At 36.1% G+C, this 26,077-nt stretch overlaps 1 protein-coding gene across 5 annotated transcripts; it reads left to right on the top strand.

Moving 5' to 3' along the window:
* The first annotated feature begins 1,729 nt into the window (after positions 1-1,729).
* On the top strand, positions 1,730-25,896 carry LOC149836511 (protein DGS1, mitochondrial-like). Of its 5 annotated transcripts, none has more exons than XR_016431799.1 (15): positions 1,730-2,038; positions 4,038-4,152; positions 4,285-4,488; positions 4,931-5,062; positions 5,196-5,369; positions 6,845-7,024; positions 7,796-7,896; positions 20,465-20,554; positions 20,855-20,927; positions 21,013-21,041; positions 21,143-21,266; positions 22,830-22,940; positions 25,117-25,217; positions 25,437-25,626; positions 25,736-25,896. XR_016431799.1 is itself a non-coding variant. In XM_090005389.1 (14 exons), the coding sequence occupies exons 3-14, from the start codon at positions 4,312-4,314 to the stop codon at positions 25,558-25,560; spliced, it is 1,431 nt and encodes a 476-aa protein (XP_089861515.1). In that variant the 5' UTR covers positions 1,730-2,038; positions 4,038-4,152; positions 4,285-4,311; the 3' UTR covers positions 25,561-25,896. The 5 variants fall into 5 exon arrangements, 1 of the variants encoding a protein (XP_089861515.1); XR_016431798.1 differs by having other exon boundaries at positions 6,830-7,024; positions 25,745-25,896; XR_016431797.1 differs by having other exon boundaries at positions 6,830-7,024.
* The last annotated feature ends 181 nt before the right edge of the window (positions 25,897-26,077 follow it).

Genomic DNA, 26,077 nt, shown 5'->3' with positions numbered 1-26,077 from the left:
ATATCAGCGTGAATAATTGAAATTATAACTACATTTTGTTGTGTATTACTTAATGTGCTGGCAACTTTTTTTTTTCCTATAATATCGTCTATTTTCAGTTTATTTGTTGTTATTGAGGCGTTGCTGATAAAAATTAGGGATGGCAGTGGACTAGGGCGGGTGCGAGGGACAAGCTCAAATCTCCACGGCCGCCCCATCTCAAATTTTTTTTCTCCATCCCCAGTACATTCCCGTGGCGGGTGATTTTCACCTCCATTCCTTGGTTCTTTCTCAGTTTCATGTCCTCCATCCCCTCCCTAACAGGGATCCCTGTTTATTTACATATATGGTCCTTCTTTAGAGCCGTTGGAGGAAGAAAGGAGAGCAAAGAGACCCATTTTTAAGGTTAGAAAGTAGGGATGACAGTGGACCCGGGGAAAGCGGGGCCCCGCCTCACCCCGTTTGGACCGGGGATGAAGGGTATGAAACGGGGCGGGGACGAAGGTTAAAATCCATCCCCATCCGGGGGTGGAGGCGGTGATGGACATGCACTTTTCCCCACCCCGCCCCATCCCCACCACGATCCCCGCCTCATCCCCGCCCCGACCACTTTTCCCTGCAATATCCCTGCCCTGCCTCATCCCCGTTTGAACCGGGGATGGAGGACATGAAACAAGGATGAAGGCAGGGATGGAGGATAAAATCCATTCCCCGCCGGGGATGGAGGCGGGGGTGGAGGATAAAATCTTGAGGCGGGGCGGGGGTAGACCTTGTCCCCCGCCCCGCGCCACTGCCATTCCTATTAGAAAGTAAGAAATTAGGGTTAGAAATATAAATCTAAAAATATGTATGATGCAAATATTATTTTATAATATAATAAGGGTATATTAGTAATTTCATTAATGGGGATCAAAGATGGAGCAGATGGGGGCGGGGGCAAACATAAGTCCATCCCCGCACGGGTTTTGATTTTCACCTCCATTCCCCATTTTGTGCCCTACTGACCCAGCAAAACCAGATCTGGTTAGTCATTTGGTTATGTTTTATAAGCAATGGGGTTGGATTGTCCATCAGATTCAGATTCAGATTCAATCCATACTGGAACGGATGTTTCTTTGTTTACCAAATTTAACTAATCCGATTTAAATTTGATATATATCTGACCCAAACCTGATCCATTGACATCCCTAGCATTCAACAAAGGGACATCACACCTGATTGATAATTGGATTCAGGTTCAATTATAAAGATTACATATGATCGAATATGGGACCAAATCGGGTCTAACGAATTGATCCGACCTTTGACACATAAACAGTAACTTTCACCTGACTCTACCACAGATCCTGCTCAGATCCGGAGTTTCACTGAGTCAGTCGGGTCGGTTCAGGATCCCAATACGGGTGCACACTTCCAAAAAACAGATACAATATTGGTATAAACTTGATCGGACCCGTATCCGACCCGTTTTTATCGGAGGACGAGATAGCGTCAAAAAGCAGCGACCGCGTGAAATCGAGTTCCATATCCGATCCGTTCAGGGGTGTTTCGGTAATAATTGGGAAGACTACATCCCATGTGACCACGTTTTGAAACCACCATCGTCCGTCACTTCAATCGCCACCGTTCATTGTAAAATGATGACATCAGCACATTTAGAGGACCCCACTGCCTGCACAACGAATGCTGGTGACTGGTGATTTCAAATTTTCATAAAACATAACAAATAAAAACGTGTTTTTTCAAATCATTTTGATCGCGTCCTCTACAATTTGCCCTAAATTCAAACATCCGGATTCCCACCCGACGGGGGCGGGCACTCTTCGGAAACTATGGCGTCTTCGCCGGAAAATCACCCAAGCGGCTTGAATTCCGTCAAGGATATAGTCTCCCTATACGCGAGCAACGCCATAACGAGGATCTACGGCTTCCTCCCGTCATCCGATTCGAGACTCTTGCCCGTGATCCAACGCCTCTACCGCCCGACGAGATCGCGCCGGAGGAGGAGGACTCCCGGCCTCCCTCTCCCACTGCCGTCCAGATCGCTCGAACAGCTCAGGTAATGATTTCATCACTTCTTGTTTTCGGCTTCGAATCGGAACGCTGCATTTCTTCCTTGATTCCATGGGGTTTGGATCGTTGAGTTCTTGGGTTAGGGCTTGGCCTTCTAGTCCGTTTCATTGTATCGTGATCGTGTCTCGGATTTTGTTGCAAAACGTTTAGGGTTTTGGGTTTTCATAGGGAATTCTGAAGCTGCTGCAGTCGTAATGCCGTGTAATACCAACTGATGCATGTTGGAAAGTGTCCAAGTTTAGTTGTTCTGCAATTATGACTGGATTTCTTGAGGAATTCTGAATCTTCTGAGGCAATGATGATTTGTAATACTAACTGCTAAATATTATGAAGGTTTCTGATTTTAGGTCGTCAGTGATATATATATATATATATATATATATATATATATATATATATATATATATAGAGAGAGAGAGAGAGAGAGAGAGAGAGAGAGAGAGAGAGAGAGAGAGAGAGAGAGAGAGAGAGATGCCATATTGATAATTGATAAGTGATAAATGATACGTGCTAAATGGGGTTTTCTGCCCTTCGGTGTTTTTTTTGCAGTTCCTACCCCATAAATGTGTTGGGCATGGTAGATTTACGAGGAATCCACACCTGGATCATGTGTTTTCTATGAAAAAAAAATGATATTTGGAGCCTCAAAAGTTTACAAAGTTTCGAACCTTATAAAAATCCACGTATGTGTCATGTGTCGGAATAGAACACTTCAAGAGCTGATCCATATAAAATCAAGTACATAGATCACATCTGTACAGTCAGAATTTAAAAATAAAACGAAAACCCCCTGAAAAACTCATTTAGCACTTATCATTTAACACCTATCATTTCGCACCTACCCATTCCTCTCTCTCTCTCTCTCTCTATATATATATATAGATGTATGTATGCATGCAAGCTACCCTCGTGAGTAAGGATCCTCCTAGTTGGAACTCATAGAGAGAGGTTATTTTGACCAAATCTGACCCTATGGATATGTTCAACATGGCCAAAATAGTAAGAAACTAGGAAGTGTCACTTAAATTGTATTTTTTTTGACGTAAAACATGTTCTTTGAAGGTTAAAATTTCAGTTCATTGTAGACCATTGAGTTTTCAACCCCTGAGAAGTCCGACATGTACGTCAGAAAAGCATTATCTAAGAGCTGATTTTTGTTAAACCAAAAAATGTGTATCAGATTTAGAGGGTCAGATGTGAAAAAAAAGAGTTTCTCACTAGTGGGTTCCTTACCCCCATGAGGGTAGCAAACGTTGTCCATCTCTAGAAAACACAGTTGTAGGTGTTGCTTGATCCAAACTGCAGACATGTGTGCTGCTGCACAAAGGCCCTGCATAATTTAAAGCATGGCCTGCTTTTCGTTGGCCTAAATTGGTATTACTAAGGCTTTGTTTAGTTGCTGTAATTTTGGAAGATAGAGGTAGTCATGATAGACTCCTACAGTTGCTGCTGAATCTTATAACGCTGATCAAAATTAACTAAGTGATTAGTGATTTGATCAAGCATTGAGAGAATCAGTTGAATCCTGGTGGATTTGGCTTATTTTTCTTAATTCTATGACTGGGTTTATCAAGTCTAATGATTCCTGAGTCAACTCTGGTTGTGGTTATGTGTGATAGAGATTCACTTGTCTGACCCTTCTGATGATTCCTGAGACAACTTTGATTGTGGTTATGTGTGATAAAGTGCAACTTGTCTGACCTGGAGACATTCTGTTAATTATATGACAAAAATCTTTAGAATGAAACTTTAAGATCTAATCTATGTCAAAACTATCTTTCAGTTATTAATATTAGAGTTGTAAGAGGTGCTTATTAGACACAAGGGCATTATCATGGGAAAAGAGAGGAAAACACCTTTAACAATGTAATTAACTATGAGACATGAATAATAAAATGAACTAGGTGATCTAGTGTGTAAGGAACATGCTATATAGTGCATAACTAAACTAAAATAAAGAAATGATCCTTTGTTGTTTACTTTAGGATCCAGACGGAAACATGAAGAGCCTTGCAACTTCTAGAGGAAATTCAAGAGCGCATGCTTTCATTCTTACACTGCATTCGGAAGAGCTGATGTTTTTGGCAGTCACGTGCTGAGGTGCTTTTTTTAACACCCCTACTTGAGTTCCTTGTTTAAGGGATTTATGGATTGTTTTTTCTTTATTTTTTGTGGTATAACTATGTTGCTAGGATTTCATATTGGATGTCAATCATTTCCCTTATTTTTCAGGGGACAGATGCTCAAAAATCATACTTTATGGTCTTTGAGAGGGGACCATGGGCTTTTGCTGAAGAAACAATTAAGTTGATACGTGGATGCATGACAAAGGGACCAACTATAAAACATCTTGCATTTTCTGCCTCTGTTAGAATTTCTGAAAGAGTTTCTATCTTAACACATTTGCAGCATTGGCTCGCTATGTTTTTAGCTCTGGTTTGTTTGACTCTATTTATATACTAATACTATCATTTTATTATTATTATTATTATTATTATTATTTGTTCTTTATGCTTACTTCTGGTTTATATGACTAACCTTGACATTTTGAGTAGTGCAATTTTATTTTAGTTATTTTATTTCTCTAATTTACAGTTTAGATCATACAACCTCTTTGATGTTCTTCTCTTAACTAAAATGAGTAAATTCTTTGGTCTTTCTTGCTCAGTTCTTCTCTATAGGATTTATTTTTTGTAGTTTCCTAAAATTTATTGTTGCAACCTGGTTCTCTTGAATCATATATTTTAAGAGAATCATATATTTAGAAACTCATATAAGTTGCATTTTTACATTACAAGACCACAGAGTTGAACTAGTTCTTTTATTAGATAGGATTAATTATGTGTATGTATGATTCATTGTATTGATTTACTTGCAGTTTTACATGGAAATTGACTCATTCGGGGAAGCATTGACAAGGGATCTTGACGAGTCATTGCCTTCATTGCTAGTTACTATCAATAACCTATTTGCAGATCTACATCAATATTCTTTACATGGAATTGAAAAGGTTTGAGTGAAATTTTTATGTTTTTCATTGTGGATTGATTAAAATACGGGACAATTTTTTAATAGCTTTATTGCATTATGATGGGTAAATTCTTGCTTTAAATGCTTAATTTTGTTTTATATCATTTTTGCAGAGAGATTATCCAACATATATGGAGAGGGTTGATGGTAGTTCACTTGCTCCAGAATTTGCTAGACTACCTCAGGTTTTGCAAGAGAAGTCTCAGTGGACAGATGTTGAATTAAGAGATGCTATTGATATAATACATTTAAATCTTGATAAACTTGATGCCTATGTGTCTCTACTTGTAAGTTATCAGTTCCTGCTGTCTGTAAATCGTTCAAGAAGTCCTTTTTCTTTTTGAAAAGTAACAAATTGCCACTTTTAAAAATGACTATTTGACATTCTTGTTTGGTACCTTGTGCATAGTATTCTTGATCCCTTTGTTAATATAATTAGTATATGAAGTTGTTTTCACTTTTTTTTCCTTCATCCATGAGTTTCTACATATTAATGGTTCAAATGCCAAGTTTTATTGTTATGCATCATGGATGTTTTTCATGCTATAAGTTTCGCTTGGAATTATTTTCTTCAAGTACTTTAAGATGAATCCTACTACTTTGATTAATGATAATTTTCATGCTTGGATGTGAATTTGTATAATATATATTTGCACAAAGAAATTTTATATGTTTGCAAGATGAAAAATTTCTATTAGCACTAGCAGTCCCATTTTGGTCTTTTATAGTGGAAGTCATATTGTTAACTAAGCTTCACCCCTTTGTATTTTCCTTTTCTTTCTTTATTTTATTGGCAGCCTGCTTTGATTTATGCACTGTAATTGTTTCTTGTCATTTTGAGTTCTGACTCAAGCCGAAATGCCAAAGAAGGAAAACCATTAAAGGGCCAACATTGTTTCTTCAATTCTTCCCTCTATTTGCAGCTTGAATTTTTTCCCCTCCATTAAGTGAAGGGTAAACAAGATACATAAAGCCGAAGAAAAATAATAAATGCTAGTGAAATCTTTATTATCAATGAAATCTGGTAGGACCCTTTTCTACTATACCATCATGTCAAGGACAAGCATGAAAATGAGATCTGGTGGGTTTTTTTTGCTCCTAGATCACCATATCAAAGGCAACCATGAAAATAATTGATGGCATGAACAAGAGTGAATGCAAGGAACAACAAACTGTGAGAGGGAACTAAAGAGATTGGAGGTCAATTAAGCTTCTTTTATACCCTAAGCAGATCATGTTTCTAAGATTTAATTTTTCATCATTATTTCTCTATAAGCTTGTTGACATCTTGATTGTTTTATATTATTTGTCACATATTGCATTAGTTACTCCTGGCTTGTTTGCAAGTTTTGATCTGTGTGGATCTTCTTTTATGCTTATGCTTCAGAATGAGAATTGCTTCTGTTATAAAGTTTGTGATTGGATGTCTTCCTTTCTTTAAAAGCGGGTGATATAAGAAAATATAAAATAAGAACTATTGAACTATATTGAAGCAATATCTTAAAACTCAACTTTGAAAAGCTACCCATATATAGTGGCATGTTGTTGAAGTTTGTTTGGAATCCCAATGCCTTTTCTTTGTCATAGTGTTGAGCTATTCACTAAATTAATATTCACTGGATACATGTTAGCAACATTTTGTACTCTCTATTAACTATCACTTGGCTTTAAAAGACATGATAGGTTTCATCACCTCTTATTCCATTTTGAAGCATGAACTAAATTGCTTTTTTCTTTTGCTTTGAAGATTTCAAAACATCAGAAGCCAAAGAGAGTAACTTTATATTGGCTACGTTATACATGTGGAACGGTTGGGTTATCCTTATGTTCAGCATGGCTTTTGAAGCATAGTAGTTTAATGGGAAGTTCTGATATTGATAATTGGATTCGTGATGCAAAGGAATCAACTACTGCATTTTGGAAAGATCATGTAGAGTTTCCAGTATGTTTATTAACCTCCTTTTCTCTTTGTTTATGTCCTAATGTTTAAGTTTGCTAATTGTTAAGATGAGTTTGCAATTTCTGACAAAATATGTTACAAGATTTGGATGGTTGTGGGAAGCTTATATTTCACTGTTGAAACTTTTGATATGTGATAAAATGATTTCTTGTACGTTATTATTGCTTTGCCTCTTAAGTGGTACCTTATTCTTCTGTTATTTTTTTTACATAAAGGTAATTATTGCCAGTTTTTTCTTTTGCACAATTTTTACATTACCTCAAACTGTTCACTTGCTATATTATATGTATAGGATTCTGGTTAAAAGGTTCAAGTATCTATTTTATGTTGTCTGACGGCATGCTTGGTTAATACATGTCTATCAGACAAGTTGTATGTTCAGCTGTAGATCAATATTGCTCTGTTCCCAAAAGTGTAAATCTTTCTAGATAATGTTGTGCGAAGAAGATTGACTATAAGCTTTCTAGATTTTACATAAATGGTGTCCATTGCTAAGAAGATTACTTTATGCGATTATTGACTACAAGCTTGTCAGTTGTTGGTTTATTTTTTCTCAAAAGTGTTTCTTATTATGAAAAAAATGATGTGTTACTAGTGCAATATTTAAACATTCTTTATTATTATATATGTTCTGTCCTTCGCATCATTTCCTTTTTCTTGATTAATCTGCATTTTACACTATTGAAATAATTAAATTTAGGCTCTTGTTTTATTGTATTACTTATGCTAAGTATGCCAAATGCCACTTGCCAGCTTTTGTCTATTAGAGATGAACTTTTTGAAACATTCAAAAGGCGGCACAAAGGTGTAATGGAGTTTGAAGAAGTGCAAATGACTGCAGATACTCTTCATAGGTGGGTTCTTATATTTCTTGTGCAATTTTGGTTCCATGGATGTTGAACTTGCTCTTTTTTATCTTGATCGTGTGTCTTCACTTCGAAATTGCTGATAAAATATCAAAGTTTTGTTAAACCTGTTGGAAATCCTCTTCTTGTTTTGGTCTCAAGTTTCTATTAACATGATTTTTAAAGGCTGTGGATCCACATGTTACTAATGGATCCTCGTTTGGTCCTCATGGATGTCTCTGTCATGAAATACAAGAAATAACAATACGTTGCCACTTATGGGCTTTACAAATACTCAAAAGTGTGTAAAAACATGGAGCACTCATGGGTCAAGTACAAGCATACAAGCATAAACCCACAAATGGGCAAGAGACAAAGTAAAAAATATAAACTTGTTATTGAGAGAGTGCTTAAGACAAGCATAACTATTACAAAGGGATTCAGACCCTATATATACACAACACACACACACATAGAGCCTTGGGGCTATCCCTTATGGCTAGAAATAGAGCCGTAGGGGAGGTCTCGACGACTCTATGGAACAAAGTGTGAAGACGCCTCAGAAATAAGTTTCATGCATAAGCAACAAACAAGAGAGGAGAGGAAGAGAGAAAAGAGAAAATGTAATTCCAAAGTGACATCTTACCCATTGTGGGTGATGTTTTTTGTATTTATTTACTTAGGTATGAGAAAATACAAGAATACCCTTGATTGGATTGAGTATTTATAATATGTTACATCATGTTGTGATACAAGCTGAAGAGATCCCGATCAGATCCAAAACCCTATTCTTAACATGCCCCCTCATACTGAACATGGTGTAGAACCATGAATATTTTGGATTTTAAATGCCAATATCGATTCACTGGAAGTGCTTTGGTAAACAAATCTGCCACTTGATCTTCTCCCCGAATAAATATAGGATGAATCTCCTTAGATTCAAGTTTTTCTCTGACAAAGTGTTGATCTATCTCCACGTGTTTCATGTTTCTATGCTGAACTGAATTAGTGAAAATGAAAACTGCATTGCGGTTGTCACAATATATCAAAGAGCTGAAAATGCATTGATGTAAACTGCATAAAATATGTTTGATCCAGGTAACTTCGGTAGTGACAGCTGTCATAGCCTGATACTCGTCCTCGATGCTAGATTGAGCAATTGTTTTTTGTTTCCTGCTTGCTCAACAGACGAGGTGAGAACCTAAATAAACGCCATAACCTGTAACAATTCTCCTTGTCGTTAGATCATGTACGCAATCAATATCCGAATATGCAATCACTTTAACAAAATGATGAGTATTCACATGAACCGGTTTCATATAAATAAGTCCATCAGAAAGAGTACCTTTGATATACCGAAGAATTTGTTTCACTGCTTCCATGTGCTTTGTTTGAGGCTTATACATATACTGAGATACCTGATTTGCAACAAAGATTAAATCGGGTCTAGTGAAAGTCAGGTACTGGAGAGACAACTATACTTCCGTATTTTTCAGGGTCTTCTAAATAAGTATCATTTGCTGAATATGCAGTGAAATGCATGTGAACAACCATCAAAGTATTCACTGACTTACATTGTAACATCCTATTACCCTACAAAATATCACGAGCATACTTTTGTTGAGAAAGAATAAGACGATCTAATTGTTGATCCACCTGCACTCCAAGAAAAAATTAAAGAGGTCCCAAGTCCTTCATATGAAACTTCCCATGCAATAACTACTTTAACTGATTAATTCTTTCAACACTATTTCCCATAATAATGAGGTCATTAACATATACTAGGATAATAATGACGTCGGATTGTACCCTCTGCACGAATAAAGAATAATCACAATGGCTTCTCTCAAAACCAAGAGTTCTCACAACAATACTAAAAGTGTCAAACAATGCTCGAGAAGCTTGTTTAAAGCCATAAATAGCCTTTCTCAATCTCAGCATACAGGTGTTTTGGTCTCCTTCTGAATACTTAGGTGGATGCTCCATATACACTTCTTCACACAAGTCTCGTGTAGGAATGCAATTTTAACATCTAGCTAAAATAGACTCCACCCATACAACACGACTAATGATAGGACAATCCATATCACAGGATTGGAGGTTTTATCAAAGTCCAAGCTATGCTCCTGTGTGTAACCCTTAGCTACAAGCCTGACTTTAAATCGTTCAATGTTGCCATCTGATTTCTGTTTTATCTTATATACCCAATGACATTAAACAACATTCTTTGTTTGCTGGTCTAGGAACAACCTCCCATGTATGACACTCATGAAGTAGAGTGATTTCATCATTCATTGCTTCTATCTAGTGAGAATCTTGACCGTCTTAACAAAAGATCTGGGTTCTTGTACATGTTCAAGAGCTGCAGCATGTGTAAAAATCCATAGAGAATGATTCATAGCTTACCTATCTAGATGGTGGATTTCTCACTCGAGTAGACATATGAATAGGAGCATCGACTTAAGGGCCTGTGGTTGAACTATTGTGAATTTGGGATTGAACTGCAACCAAAACACTCACATTTAAAAGTGCATCTGCTATATGATTAAAGGTTGTTTCTGTGGGCTATTGTGGCTGATCTAAAACAGGAGTAATGTCAGACACACTTTGCTGCACAAGTACAACATCTTGTGGCTGCAACGTGGTGGCATTGCTGGCTGTTGTATTATGATATATAGTTGACTGCTGTATCGGTTTGCTTCTAGCATAAACCTAACCAAAAGAGGAAAACTGGTCTGCCGTTAGTTTGTGAGAAGTAGAAGCAGCAGTTGTGTTGAACGAAGGTAGTACAATAACATCACGATTTCCTGCACTTGATACTTTATGTGAAGAAGGCCAAAACAACTGCAACAAATTGGGGTTAGACGATTTCTGCTGGCTGTCATATATATGCTCATTGAAAACATGTCGTGAGATGACAACTTTGTTAGAGGCATGATCAAAACAACCTTCGTTATCGTTGTTTTGATGATGAATTTATCTCTCAGGACATCTTGAATAGCAACGAACTTCGAAGAAGTGAACAAAGCAGGACTAGCTGAAAAAGTAGCAGATGACTTTAGGGCTTCATCAAGCAGGTACAGATTCCCACATCGCCTTTCGTCAACGAGCGTTTGATTCATGTGAATGCCCTTCACAGAAACAAAAGATAGAAAAGTAGACAAAGGAATTAATATCTTGACATAACTCGAAAACAAAAATTAGATTTTTCTGAAGATTAAAAATGTTCGATAAAAGAAGATGACCGCTATTAGTAGGAATAGTGTGAAAAGTCTTACACACGTTCAAGTTTCCAAATAACTTGATATTCAAAACATATGCCAACACAAAATAGCATAAAAAAGCTTCACACCACAAAAGAGAACAAACACATCAAATGCATTGTGTCATTAATATGAGGGGATAAAACCCCTTCTTGAATTAACTATTACAATAGGCTCATTGCCCTTATTTATAATGCATTACACCTTGAAAGAGTCGTTGGGCTATTCCCAATGGCTCTAATTAGAGCTGTTGGGAATCAGCCTAACGACTCTTATTTGACAGATTGCTTACAGAAAGGGGACAAAAAAGAGAAAAAGAAAAATAAATAAAATGATAAATTACAGAAATAAGTAAATAAATATTACAAGAATATACATATATATTTTAAATATGTATTTATATAAATATACTTGGATTCATGTGGAAGACCCAGAATGATTTTCTTTTTTGGTTCATATCGCCGACCCAATTGTTTTGGGATGAAGGCGTAGTTGTTGTTGTATTTATATAAATATACTTATACATATACATACTCTTGTATTATGAAGAGTATGTATATGTATATATATATATATATATATTCAAGTATATACATATATGTATTATTTTCTAACAGTCTCCCTCAAACTTACGGTGAAATCACTGAAAGTTTGTCAAGTAAAAAGTTGAATCTTGGTGAGCACAATGCCTTGGTGAATAAATTCGCAAGTTGTTATTATGATGTCACATAGGAAAGATCAATAGTCTTCTTTAAATATTCTTCATGAACAAAATGATAATCCATCTCTATATGCTTAGTTCTTTCATGAAACATATGATTTCGAGCAATGTATATGGAGCTCTTGTTATCACATCATAATCTTGCAGGGTTTTGAAGATGAATTCTCATATCTGAAATTAGTTGTTGGAGCCACACGATTTTCATGGTAGTAGTTGTCATTGCTCTATATTCAGCTTCTGTAGATGATAGTGACACCTTCTATTGTTTCTTCCACCTCCATAAAATTAAAGATTCACCTAGAAACACACAAAAACTAGTTGTTGATCGCCTATTATTTGGATCCCCTCCCCAATCAGCATCAGAATATGCAATATGATCTAAGGAGGAAGAAGATGATAGAAAAACTCTCTTATTTATTGTGCCTCTAATGTATTTGATAATTCTCGTCGCTGCACTCATATGAGCTGATGTTGGAGTGTGTTGAAATTGACTGGCTACATATATGCTATGTCTGGTCTTGTAATACTCAAATACATAAGAGATCCCACGATTTGTTTGAAGGGAGTTGGATTGTCTAAAGGAACTCCATCATCAGCTCGTATCTTCATTCAAACAGTCTCTGGGGTGTCAACAACTTTATCATCTGATTGTCATGACCTGTCAATAATATCTGAAGCAAACTTTGTTTGTGACAATATGTACCCTCTGTTAGAGTATGATACTTCTATACCAAGAAAGTATGTTAGGAACCTAAGATCTGTCATTTCAAAAGAATTTTTTAAAAACTGTTTTACTTTCTTGATTCTTTCTTTGTCACTCCCTGTAATCAACATATCATAAACATATAAAAGTAAAATTATAATACCTGCAGAAGAATTCTTGATAAATAAAGCTGTATCAGTATAGTATGATTTAAAACCATATCTTGTAATAACATTATTAAAAGTATTAAACCAAGCTTTAGGTGCTTGTTTGAGACCATACAATGCCTTTTTTAATTTAAGCACTTTATGTGAAGGAATTATCAATCTAGGTGAAATATCCATGTATACTTCCTCATTAAGATTCTCATTCAAAAAGGCATTTTTAACATCCATTTGAAATATATTCCAATTTTTAATAGCTGAAATAGCTACAAACATTCGAACAGTGGTCATCCTCGCAACAAGAGCAAAACTTTCTTCGTAATCCACTCCATATTCTTGAGAATATCCTTTGGCAACTAGCCTGACTTTATGCCTTTTCAATGATCCATGACTTTTGGTTTTTACTTTAAAAACCCATCTACATCCTATGGTCTTCTTTCCAATGGATAAATTTAGAATTTCCCAAGTGTTAGCTTCTTTAAGAGCGTCTAATTCTATATGCATAGCTTTTATCTATTCGTGTAAATTTTTTGCTTCATTGTAACATGAAGGCTCAAAATATGAATGAATAGCTATAAGACATGCTCTATGTCTAGGGGAGAATGAGTCATAAGACACAAATTTATTTGGAATTCTTGAGGTTTGTTCAGATCTATTAATGATTGTTTGTTCTGAAGGAATTTCTAATGCTTCATTGTTACTTTGATTTACACTTTCATTGGTTGCATTTTGATTTCTTCTAGCTATCTTTAATAGGAGATTCTACATCACTATTTTCATCATTAGACAATAAGTTTAAATAAGAAAGAATAATCAAAATTTATGTCTTGTGACATGTTTTCTTCAAATCCACTTTCATTTTCAACAAAATTAACATTTCTTGAGACAAGAAGTTTATCATTTTTGATATCGTAGCATTTGAATCCTTTTTTGTTTCAGAGTAACCAATGAACACACAAGGGATAGCCTTAGAGGATAGTTTATCTCCTTTATCATTTAAAACATAACATTTACAACCAAAGATTTTCGGTCTTTGATAGTCAGTTTGATATTTGAATAAATTTTCAAAGGAAATTTTATTTGACAAAGTTTTTAAAGACATCTTGTTTATGTGGTATACTGCTGTTAATGCAGTTTCAACCCAAAGATTTTTAGAAACATTTCTAGCAATAAGAAGGGTTCTTGTAGTTTCCATAATATGTCTGTGTTTTCTTTCTAAAATTTCATTTTGTTGTGGGGTTCTAGGACATAATTTTTGATGTAAAATCCCTTCATTTTCTAAAAATTGTTTAAACTCATTTGACAAATATTTTCCTCCAGAGTCAGTTCTGAGAATTTTGAGCTTACTTTCAAATCAATTTTTAATCATGTTATTAAAATGTTTTGAAGGTTGCAAATACATCTGATTTAAACTTAAGAAAGTAAATCCAACAATATCTATTGAAGTCATCGATAAATACAACGTAGTAGGAGAATCATCCTTTAGAAGCAATAGGAGCATGACCCCACACATCCGAATGAACTAATTCAAAAGGCTGTAAAGGGTAAAAAGTTCTTTGACCATAAGGCAAGGCTGTCATTTTACCAAATAAACATTCTTTACATTCAAAATTATCTTTACAAAGATTCTTGGTAATCGGTACAAAATTTAATTTCCTTATATTTGGATGCCCAAGTCTATGATGCCAAGTCTGTATATCTTTTATTTGAACAATGTTACAAAACGATTCCTTTGAAATACAAAAGAAATTTATATAATAGAGATCTCCTTGCCTAAAACCTTTCCCAATCAATTTTTCGGACTGACGATCCTGCACTCAACATTTACTTGATGAGAAAATGACATCATATCCATGATCAGATATTTGAGAAACTGAAAGTAGGTTAAGATGAAATTTTGGTTTAAGTCTTATTTTTGGAATGTAAAATTTGTTATATTTTGACAAATCATTTTTAAAAGTTTCAACACCCTTTATTTTCAAGGCAGTGCCATCGGCAGTGAAAACAAAAGATGCATTCGAATTAGGTTGACATTCGGATAATATAGACTTATGTGGGGTCATATAAAAAGAAGCTCCTGAATCAAGAAGCCAAGAGCACATACCACGAGTAGAAGAGGATGTAATGGTTGCTCCTGAGGTAGATCATTTGAGTAATGATTGCAATGCTTCTGTTAGTTGAGATAATGATTCGGTGAGGTCTTTGAGATTCAGAGTATCCTCATCTTGTTTTGATGATGCAACGACAATACGTTTTTCTTGAGGCCTATATTTGTATCTAGGACATTGAGGCCTAATATGATCAGGTTTATTACAGTTATGGCAAATGATTTTTGATTCTTCTATATTCTTGGTAAAATAAAGAGGTTTATATTGCTTGATATGATGCTCTGGTTTTGATGCGGCAAGTGCGCAATCCTATTCTTGGCCATTGCTAGAAGTAGCAAGTACACTAGCATTTTTACTCATATTTAGTTTAGTTTCTTCTCCACTAAGCTTAGTGAGAATCTCATGAATAGGAGGAGGAGATGAAGATAATAGCAAGGAGGCCCTTGTTTGTTCAAACTCGAGTTTCAAACCATAGAGAAAAGCGAAGAGTCTATCTTCTTCAACTTGAACTCTTCACATTTCTATACACTTGCCTTCCCATTTGGGTTGGGCAAGTTGGGTCCATATGGAAGATAACTCTATAAAGTAATCCCTTACATTTTTATCTCCTTGTTTGATATTTCTAACTTTTTCTTGGAGATAATACTTGTGGGCCATATCTTTTTCGGTAAACATACCTCTAAGATATTCCCATGCTTTATTTGCCTTTTTGTAGCATAATAGGTTTGAGGCAATTTTTGTCACAACTCCACTTAGCATCCATGAAAGAATTTTTGCGTTTTTCATTTTTCATTCATCAAATTTCTTGTAGTATTCTTTCATGACTTTGTTTCTTTCGTCATGACTAGTCTCAATCCCATTTTCACCTAATGTAATTTTGGGAGTATGTTCAAGAATACTACCTCTTATGAATCCCTACAAACCTTGACCCTTGATGAATGTTCCCAAGTGTCCCGCCCAAATGTTATAGTTGCTTCCTTCAAGTTTGAATGGCGGAATAAAGTTGGAGTTGCTTGTATTGCGTGAGAAAAATTCACCCATAGTGAATTAGAAGAGAAAAACTAATCACCACCACGAAGGAGAATAAGTATGATTTTCGAGGCAACCCACCAATGCACGGTTGTGGAGAATAGGTACGCTTTTCGAGTCAACCCACCAATGCACGGCTTGATCATACACCAAGCTCTGATACCATGTGAAAAGTCTTACACACATTCAAGTTTCCAAATAACTTGATATTCAAAACATATGCCAACACAAAATAGCATAAAAAAACTTCACACCACAAAAGAGAATAAGTGCATCAAATGTACTTTGTCATTAATATGAGGGGATAAAACCCCTTCTTGAATTGACTATTACAATGGGATCATTGCAATTATTTATAATGCATTACACCTTGAAAGAGTCGGGCTATTCCCAACGACTCTAATTAGAGCTGTTGGGAATCAGCCCAACGACTCTTATTTGAGAGACTGTGTACACAGTCAGCTATAGAAAGGGGACAAAAAAGTGAAAAAGAAAAATAAATAAAATAAAAAATTACATAAATAAGTAAATAAATATTACAAGAATATATGTATATACTTTAAATATGCATTTATATAAATATACTTATGCATATACATAATCTTGTATTATGAAAAGTATGTGTATATATATATATATATATATATATATATATATATATATTATTTTCTAACAAATAGTGGCAGTGCCCACACGAGTGATATGGTTATGTGTAGGTTTGTTTGATAAAAACCAATGTTTCGTTGACCATTTCAAATTCCAAAATATTTTTACAAGGTTCTTCACACGCATGACCAACTTCCCATTCTTTAAAGGCCTTTTTGTAGTCCAAAAGAACCTTCTTTCTCTTTTTTCCTTAAGAGTTTCTTCCTTGGTTACTCTTCTTCCCCACAAATGGATTTAGTGAGAATAGGTTGAGGTTCCAGCAAGGAACCATTAATATATTCCCACAAATCCTTGCCAATCAAGATTCTTTTAATAGCAGTAGCCCACCTATTATAGTTATTTTCATCAAATTTAATGGGAACAACTGTAACCACTTCCTTTTCAGCCATAGTACCAAGAGAGAATGAAAAGAGAGATAAAAGAGGAGGTAGAAAGAAGTGTTGAAGACTAGGGGTGTCAACGGGTCGGATCTGGTTCAGACCCATGCATATCCGTATCCAAACTTGACTAAAGAGTACCTGGACCAGACTCAGACCCGGGTCCTAACGGGTATCTAAGGATAAGAACCATACCCATTTCCATATATAAAATGAGATACCATATCCGGATTTGGTTCGAAACCCGATTACCTGGATCCAATTAAAAATAAAACATGGTAACCAAACCCGAATCACTTAAAAATTATCAATAACCAAACCCGCCCAATAAAACAAAGATGGATCCGATCCACAAACTGAAGATTCAGTGGGTGGAGCAGGTTAGCCCAGTGACTGACCTCCTACTCCACGATCTTCACTGGATTCAAGTGTGTTAGGTAAAGCATTGGGAGAAGAGGGGAGTTGAAGGGTTTCTCTGATTCTCTCCAACTTTGCAGAGAGAAAGGGAGAAGAAGATTGGGAGGCAGGAGAGGGTTCTCTCAAACTTTGAGAGAGAGAGACTCACCTGATGTTGTGGCCCATGGGCTTGTGAGATGTCGTCTGACAATGGCGTCCAACCAGCTTGATGATGAGCGCATAAGCCAGAGAGAGAGGGTCCGAGCAGGGGATCTCCCTGCGTGGTTGAAACGAGAGAGAGTGAAGGTCCGAACGGGCAGCAGAGGCATCTCTGTGTGGTTGAAAAGAGAGAGAGAGAGAGAGAGAGAGAGAGAGAGAGAGAGAGAGAGAGAGAGAGAGAGAGAGAGAGAGTCCAAGCATGGGATTCTCGATTTCTCCCAGCGTGGTTGAAACCTGATCATGTCATTGTATTGTTAAACTGTAGAAGGGTAAATAAAGAAGCGTAAAACTGGTATTTCATAATAGTTTGAAATGGCTGTACTGTGAAAGTTCACACAAGAAATTGCAAAATGCTTAAATGGCAACTCATCATAATATTTTCACTATTCTTTCTTCCCAAAATAAGCTGTTATCTTTTTTTCTCATTTTTCTCTTCTCAAAAGGTCACACCTAGGAAATAATAAAATGCTTAAATGACAACTCATCATAATCTTTTCACTATTCTCTCTTCCCAAATAAGCAGTCATCTTTTTTTATGTCTCTCTTTCCAAAAGAAACAACTATTAAAAATGTTACCTATTGACATGTCAAACTGATGCTACACCCTCCCACGACTTGACATGTTAAAAATGCAAAGTAGACAATAATGAAGACCCGATCGGGTCTTCATTAGGCACCAAACCTGGACCCGGATCCAGTCGGGGTTCTTTTAATGCATTCCAGACCTGTTTATTTGTAAGTATTAGGGTCCAATTATTTATATTGTTAGTTTACTAGCCGAACCATAATGAATCCGACCCGGTTTAAAATCAGACCTAATGTTAGAGGTCCATACCCTGACTCTATGGGTCAAACCCGACCCGTTCACACCCCTATGATGACTCGCTTTTCTGAAGCAATAAAGTTCATGATCACTCGTTCCTCCTTCACATATCCTTGATGAATGCTCCTTCACTTCAAATATGCCATACACTCTGATACCATGTCATGAAATACAATAAATAACAATAGGATGCCACTTATGGGCTTTACAAACACTCAAAAGTGTGTAAAAACAAGGACCACTTATGGGTCACGTACAAGCATACTAGCATAAACCCACAAATAGGCAAGAGACAAAGTAAAAAATATAAACTTGTCATTGAGAGAGTGCTTAAGACAATCTTAACTATTACAAAGGGATTTAGCCCCTATATATACACAACACACACACAGAGCCTTGGGACCATCCCCAACGGCTAGAAATAGAGCTCTTGGGGAGGTCCCAACGACTCTATGGAACAAAGTCCATAATGTCCTTTAGCTTTTAGCTAAAGGACATTATGTAAAAACACAAAAGAAAAATAAAATAAAGGACAAATGTGCCCATAATGGGAACAACATATTACAAGTAGGGAAAAGACTAAAATACCCTTAATGGGTATTACCGATTACAACATTATAAATACCTAAGTCACATGGACTCGGCTATAAGGTCGACGCACCAGCGTCGACATGCCCCGACACGGGTGCGGCTTCGGACACGGGGCGGACACGGTCAACCAAGTGTCGGATTCGGTCAACGCACTGGGGCCGAGTCCGTCTACATTTTGGACTTGGTCAACTTTGACCGAGTCTATTTTGTTCATTTTTTAGGGCAAAAGACGTATAAAACTAAAAAAATTAATCTTTTTTATATATATAGATTTTTAAATATATTTATATAGCCGAGTCTTATTATTGTTATATATATATATATACATATATATAGCCGTGTCCCCGTGTCCAAATTTTTTGAAATTGATCCACACCCGCACCCATGTGACATAGATAAATACATATATATGTATACACAATAAGTATATATATTTTCAAAAAAAAATATATATATATATATATATATATATATATACTTTAACAGTCTCACTCTCTTATATTTTGTGAGATCAATGTATCGTGTAATAAAATGTTTTACTGTCTTTATAGTTTGTTCAGAGTGATAACAATGATAATGTCTTATGATGATGATGATGCTTAGTGGGATACTTGCATAGGGAATATCTGATGCATTTTCTGCTTGAGAACCTTGTGTGATATAATTACTGGTTCTCTTTAAAGGTTAACATACTAGTTGCTAATGTTATTCAGCAGCAGCAGCCATCAGGTACTTTGATGTCTAGCTTTCTCTTTAAGATTATTCCTGACTGTGACCTGGTGTAATATAACAATACTTTATAAAAGAAAATTTTGTTGTTTTCTTTTGGCTTCAACAATTTTACCATGAATTCATGTAACATCTCATGTATTACCTTTTTCATTTTTTTATAATGTCAGAAACTATGGGTTGCATTGTAAGGATTGCTCTTGTGACCCTACATGATTTCATTTTCCTTTAGTATTTATAAAAATAAAGGTCTTTACAGAATGTCTTTTACACTATGGGTATATGTTTTCAATCTTGCTTCAGATGTTATAAAAACAATATTTGCTTCTTGCTGCAATGCTAAGTAGAGAAAGGGTGAATCTAAAAGAAAATAAATTTTAGTTGTTGTTTGATAAGGAAAATTTTGTTAGCTGATTTGATGTGAATACACCTGCAGTCTTGCACCAGTAATCATTGAGATTATAAATTTTTTTTCAGAAGTGTTTATGATCTGCTTTGTATTATAGTATGATTATAATTGTGCATTTGAGCAATAAGTTTACATCATTAATGTATGTGTGTTACCGGTAATGTGTTTCAAGATTATTGGGTTTTATACACATTATGTAATTATTCAAGAGCTGCTAATATCCTTTCATTAGATAAGCATTATTTTCACAAACTTTAGTTTGATTACAAATTTCATGTGCATCTAGTGCATGGCACACACATGTATATGCACTAACATATAATGTAAAACTAAAGATAGATCCCATCATCTTATTATCTTTTTTGTGGCTGACTTGCAGAATGTTGTTGGCTTTCTGTGAGAAAACAAAAGGTCAAAAGCTTCCAGAGGATGCTTCTGATCATGAGATGATGGAAATTGTGATGACCAGGTGAATGTCTTTTTGTATAGAAATCCTCTAACAAATACTTAGGCTGTTCTGCACCTCTTTTGATGTTGTGCATTTGAAATAGCATGCACTTGATTTTACATTGTACTTTTGAAAATAATGTGGAATCATTGCCTATACTTTTTTTTTGCTTATATAACTTTTGAAAATATCCTGATCCAGTCACTTATTATTATGTCTTTGTATTGGTTTTCTCTCTAATAGTCTAATGAGAATGGCTATTAGAAGATGTAGGTTGACATGTTTTTTGATAAAAGGCTAACAGGTAGTAGTGCAGTACAGGTATGAGAATGAGCTCATGCATCCAATTCAAAATCTTTTGGGTGGAGAGCTTGCTGAAGCTTTGCTAATTCAGGTAAACTTCTTTCGTTGTGCGACTAAGACTATGTTTTACATTTTTATGCATTCTCTAATATTTCACTTTTTTCTTTGCAGATCAGATACAAAAGCTAAAACTTGATATTTATACGTAAGGCTAAACAACGTTTTTTGTCCTTTTCTTTTGTGATATTATTAGCAATTCATTAAAAATTTTAATGGTTTGTTGCTTCTCAATACTTCTCCAAACAGGGCAAATCTTGAGATAAATCAGATTCTTAGAGCCAATGAAATGAATTTTGCCATCCTTGCTGCTCTGCCAGCCTTCTTTTTTGTACTCATTTTGGTCATGGTGGTGCAACCTTTGTTCACTCAGGTTAGTGAAAGTTTAGTCACAAGTTTGATACAAATGAAATTGAAGTCTCAACTTGTTGGTTATAAGTGAAACTATGTTACATGTAGGCAGAAGCGGACAAGGGCTTAATATGAGCATGAAACTTGAACATACAATTTTTAAAAACTAAGACACGCGAACACCAGAAAAATTATTATTTAATTAATAAAACATATAAAACATATTTATATTATTGAAAAGTTATTACAAATTATTAAAAACCATTAAGAATATAAAATAATGTTCATACTTGTCATAGCGTGTTCACATGGCATGTCCATGTGTCATGTCCCTTTGGACATGGGGCCCTAAATGACATGTTTTTATGAGATGGATATGAAGGTGTTTAAGTAACCTGAACAAATGTTGTGGAATATGAAAAAATAGTCTGCTAGTGCATGCATATATAATATGGACAGGCGTATGCATGCAAAGATACCTGTTAGTTGCAGATTTGTTAGGCGTATTCACACAAAGTTGATACCTATTAGCTGCAGAATTATTAAGCATATTCACGCAAAGTTGATACCTGTTAGTTGCAGATTTGTTATATATCCATCCAAGAATAGGCGTATGAAAACTTGTAATTTATCATGCTCTGCTGGCGCCATCCTTTAGTGGTTGACATTCACAGCGTTTTTACTTTTTAGCAGTATGCTTGTAATTATGTTGTATTATGTAACAGCCTATGTCACAGGGATTCGGCTAGGAGGGTGCCGCACCCGCGTCGACGCGACTCGACGCGGGTGCGGGTGCCGCACCGGGTGCGGTCAACTCGATCCTGGGTGCGTTGACCGCACCCAGGATCATTAATGTCCATTTTAAAAAAAAAAAAAATTGCCCAAATGGGCTTCGAATTTTTTTTTAAAAAACTTTATGCTAGTCTGTCAGCTGCCTAGCATAAAGTAAGTTTTTCAGTTTTCACGCACAGCTGTGCTGTCAGCACAGCTGCTGACAGCAGCTGTCAGCACAGCTGCAAAGTTTAAAAAAAAAAACCCCGCCTATTCCCCAACCCCCTTTATATATATATATATATATATATTACTTATTACTTATTACATTTTTGCCCCTGCCGCACCCCCGCACCCGGGTTTTTTGGAAGTGCCGAATCCCCGCACCCGCACCCGCGCCCGCACCCGCACCCGCACCCGCACCCATGTGACATAGGTAACAGCCCTAATTATGGCTCTGTTCTAGGTGAGATCATTATGTGATGCCCAACACATTAGAGCAAAGCACTTACTGTTTGTGTCGGGTCCCTCTCCTTCCTCCTCATTGTCTCTTTTACGAAGTTGTTAGCACATGCACAAACACTATAAAAAATGTGCTGGAAAATATTAGTTATATGTATGTCAAATTTGGCAGTTATGCTCAATGTACTGTTGTATAATACAACAATACATGTAAATGATTGGTCACATAAAGGTGAACACGCATAATTTTTCTGACCTTTTTAATGCAAAAGATATAGGCTGATGTTGTTGGATGGCTTATCTGATGTTCTTCATTTTCTAATCTTTAGAACTTTATTTTTGAATTCATCAGGGCAAAGGGGCAGAGGGTAGAGGAAGAGTTGCTAGACTTCAACGCAGGCTTCTTGTGGTGGAGGTTGAAAACTGGATTATGCAACATCAAAGGTGTCTTGATGAAGAACTGGTAAAATTTTAAACTTTTCTTTTGCTGTTAAGTATTTCAATTGAGGGAAATGATGTATTGATGCAGTTACAATTGTGATAATAGTGAAATTTAGCAAATGTGAAGTTTGCCTTTCCCTACATACACATACACATACACATACACATACACATACACATACACATACACATACACATACACATACACATACACATAGTGACTTGAAAATCTAAGAAAAGAAAAAGCTCATTGCTTATCACTAGTTCGATTCTTTAGTTATAGTTCTAGTCTTCTAGATCCATTTGTTCGTTATCATTTCCTTGTGTGGTACTTTTTCTTATAATTCACACATAATTTGAATATCCTGTTTATAGGTATAGAAGAACAATTTAAACTCTTATTTTATATCTTTGCTTTAACTTTCAATTGTACATGGTAAATATTATTGTGGGAAAAAAAATGCTTAGAGCAGAGATTAATTGAGAAAAATATTTAATTAACATTAATTGAAGGCATACGATAGAGTACCTAGAGAAGTTCTTTGGTGAACAATGATGAAGAAAGGTGTTTCTCTCAAGTACATTAGTATAATTAAGGATATGTATGAAGAAGTAGTAACCAATGTCCGCACTTGTGGAGGGGTGACAACCAATTTTCCTATAACGGTTGGGTTACATCAAGGATCTGCTTTAAGCCCTTTCCTATTTGCTATAGTGATGGATGAGCTTACGAGATCAATTCAAGAAAATGTGCCGTGGTGTATGTTGTTTGCTGATGATATTGTTTTGATTGATGAGTCTAGAGCTGGGGTTAATGCTAAGTTAGAATTATGGAGACAGACATTGGAAGCAAAATGTTTTAAGTTGAGTAAGAGTAAGACAGAATACATGGAATGTCGGTTTAGTAAGCAACGAAGTAGTGATGGGAGTGTAGTGAAGCTTGGTGAGCAAGAAGTACCAGTGGATGATTGTTTCAAATATTTGGGATCTATCATTCAAAAGTATGAAGAAATTGATGGAGATGTAAATCATAGGATAAAGGTTGGGTGGATGAAATGGAAAAGTGCAACTGGAGTATTGTGCGATCGTAGAATGCCATTCCGGTTGAAGGGAAAGTTTTATAGGACGACTATTAGGCCCGCTTTACTATATGGTACGGAATGTTGGGCTGCCAAGAGACATCATATTCAAAAAATGAGTGTAGCTGAGATGCGTATGCTGAGATGGATGTGGAAATACAATAAAAGATAAGATTCAGAACAAGGAGATACGTAAGAAGGTAGGCGTTGCACCCATTGAAAATAAGATGAGAGAGAATCGTTTACGGTGGTTTGGACATATTCGGCGAAGGCCTAATGATGCTTCAGTTAGAAGGATGGAGAAATGGGAAAATATATTAGTTAAAAGAGGTCGGGGTAGGCCTAGGAAGACATGGATGGAGGTGATAGGAAAGGATATGAATGCTTTGAACCTCACCGAGGACATGGCATTGGATAGAAATGATTGGAGGAGAAGGATTCATGTGGAAGACCCAGAATGATTTTCTTTTTTGGTTCATATTGCCGACCCCAATTGTTTTGGGATGAAGGCGTAGTTGTTGTTGTTGTTGTATTTCTTTACCCCAACTGCAATCATCTTATACCTAGAAGAATTGCCAATGAGACTTCAGGTTCTGTCTGCATGCTGATTGACTACAGGAGGTAGCTTCAAATTGTCATCCCTATCTGCCACACAAGCAAAATGAGGAAGGACAACAACAAATGGCTGTTGCTTGAACGTGCGTACATTGTCTAAGTAGAATATACTCTGAATATTTATTGAAAACAGATATCATATCATCAACTACAACTTCTTTCGGGTGTTTGATGGCCTTCTCATTGCCAAATAAAGCCATTCTGACTAATGAATGACTTATTTGTGCATCCATATAATTTTCCTTGTTGAAATCCAAATTCTTCCTCTTTATCTTGTATAAAACCATCCTTAATTTCTAAATGATTGGTGAATGTAAGTTCAAATTTTAACGGGCAATTCCACGCTTCTCATTATGAAACCAACAATTGAGAACACCACTCTTGATGTTGCACAGCAGGCCTATCAATAGTTTGCATTATGTTACTCTTTAATTTGGTGATTTACATGCTGGAGATGGCGTATGTGATGTGATTATCCTTATTGATGATTGCTTTTCTGTGTAGGATAAAGATGCTCGATGGACATACGGCCTTGTTTTATATTCTTTGGATCACCTTTATAAAGTTGTTGAGAGGCATGCAAAGAAAACTGGAGAATGGGTCTGGTAAGTGCAAAGTCATAGGTAAAAGATTTTATCAACCTTTGGGATTCACAAGTGCTTTGTATCCAGTGACCGATATGATCTAGTCATCATGCTACTTGGCTAGTGACTTACCCATTTTGGTTACGGGTAATGCTTTGCACGCCTGCGTATTGTGAAAGTCTAACCCTTTGGTGTCTTAAGTTGAGGCTATTAGGTAAAGCTGATTTTCTGGCATTTCAGTTTGAGACAGGATATTGTGGATTTAGGGAAGCCTAGATTTCACAAGGTTGACAAACTTGCAATAACCTCGCGCATGTTTCAAGTATACGACTGCCTTCTCCCTTCATCAAGGAGCCTCCGATGACCTAATTGGTTGCTGCCTCAACATGCATTTTTTCCAGCCCCAGTTTGGGATCATTGTATGAGACAGGTAAAATTTCAAATAGAATAGTACATGTTCAATTTTCTTCGGTTCTCTTCTTCCACATGAAGAGCCTTGAAGTATTTCCTTTTACTTCTCTTCATTCACTTTATTGTAGCTGCTGCAGACAATATATTTTTCTGGCTCCAGTTCAAAGTTGCAGCACAGATCCATTGGCTTTATTGTAATTTTGATAGTCTTGTTAGCTGCAATACTTTGCTCCTTGTATATGGGTTAAAGACATCAATCAATGATTAGATGTGATTTAAGAGCCCGAAATTCATTCTTGTCTGACTAGAGCTGTATGGACCCTGAACAGGACACGAAGCAACCTGAGTGTGGGCTGTATACCAAATCATTTAACCAGAGTCACCAATACATGTCCAAGTATATATAGTTTTTTTGTTTTGAAAGGCAAGCCCCATGTGTCAGAGGGATTCGAATCTGGGCCTTCAGCTTG

The sequence above is a fragment of the Nuphar pumila genome, chromosome 5, assembly GCF_984573655.1.
Source record: "Nuphar pumila chromosome 5, dmNupPumi1.hap1.1, whole genome shotgun sequence".
Classification (NCBI taxonomy): domain Eukaryota; kingdom Viridiplantae; phylum Streptophyta; class Magnoliopsida; order Nymphaeales; family Nymphaeaceae; genus Nuphar; species Nuphar pumila.
Note: the sequence above shows the minus strand (reverse complement) of the source record. Positions and strands in the feature narration are given on the sequence as shown.

Bases quoted from the DNA above. Each gene is read 5' to 3' on its own strand.
- LOC149836511 (XM_090005389.1), top strand. From the start codon at position 4,312: ATGGTCTTTGAGAGGGGACCATGGGCTTTTGCTGAAGAAACAATTAAG. The intron at 21,267-22,829 runs GTTAGTGAAAGT...TGAATTCATCAG, and splicing joins TGCAACCTTTGTTCACTCAG to GGCAAAGGGGCAGAGGGTAG. The intron at 22,941-25,116 runs GTAAAATTTTAA...TTTTCTGTGTAG, and splicing joins GGTGTCTTGATGAAGAACTG to GATAAAGATGCTCGATGGAC.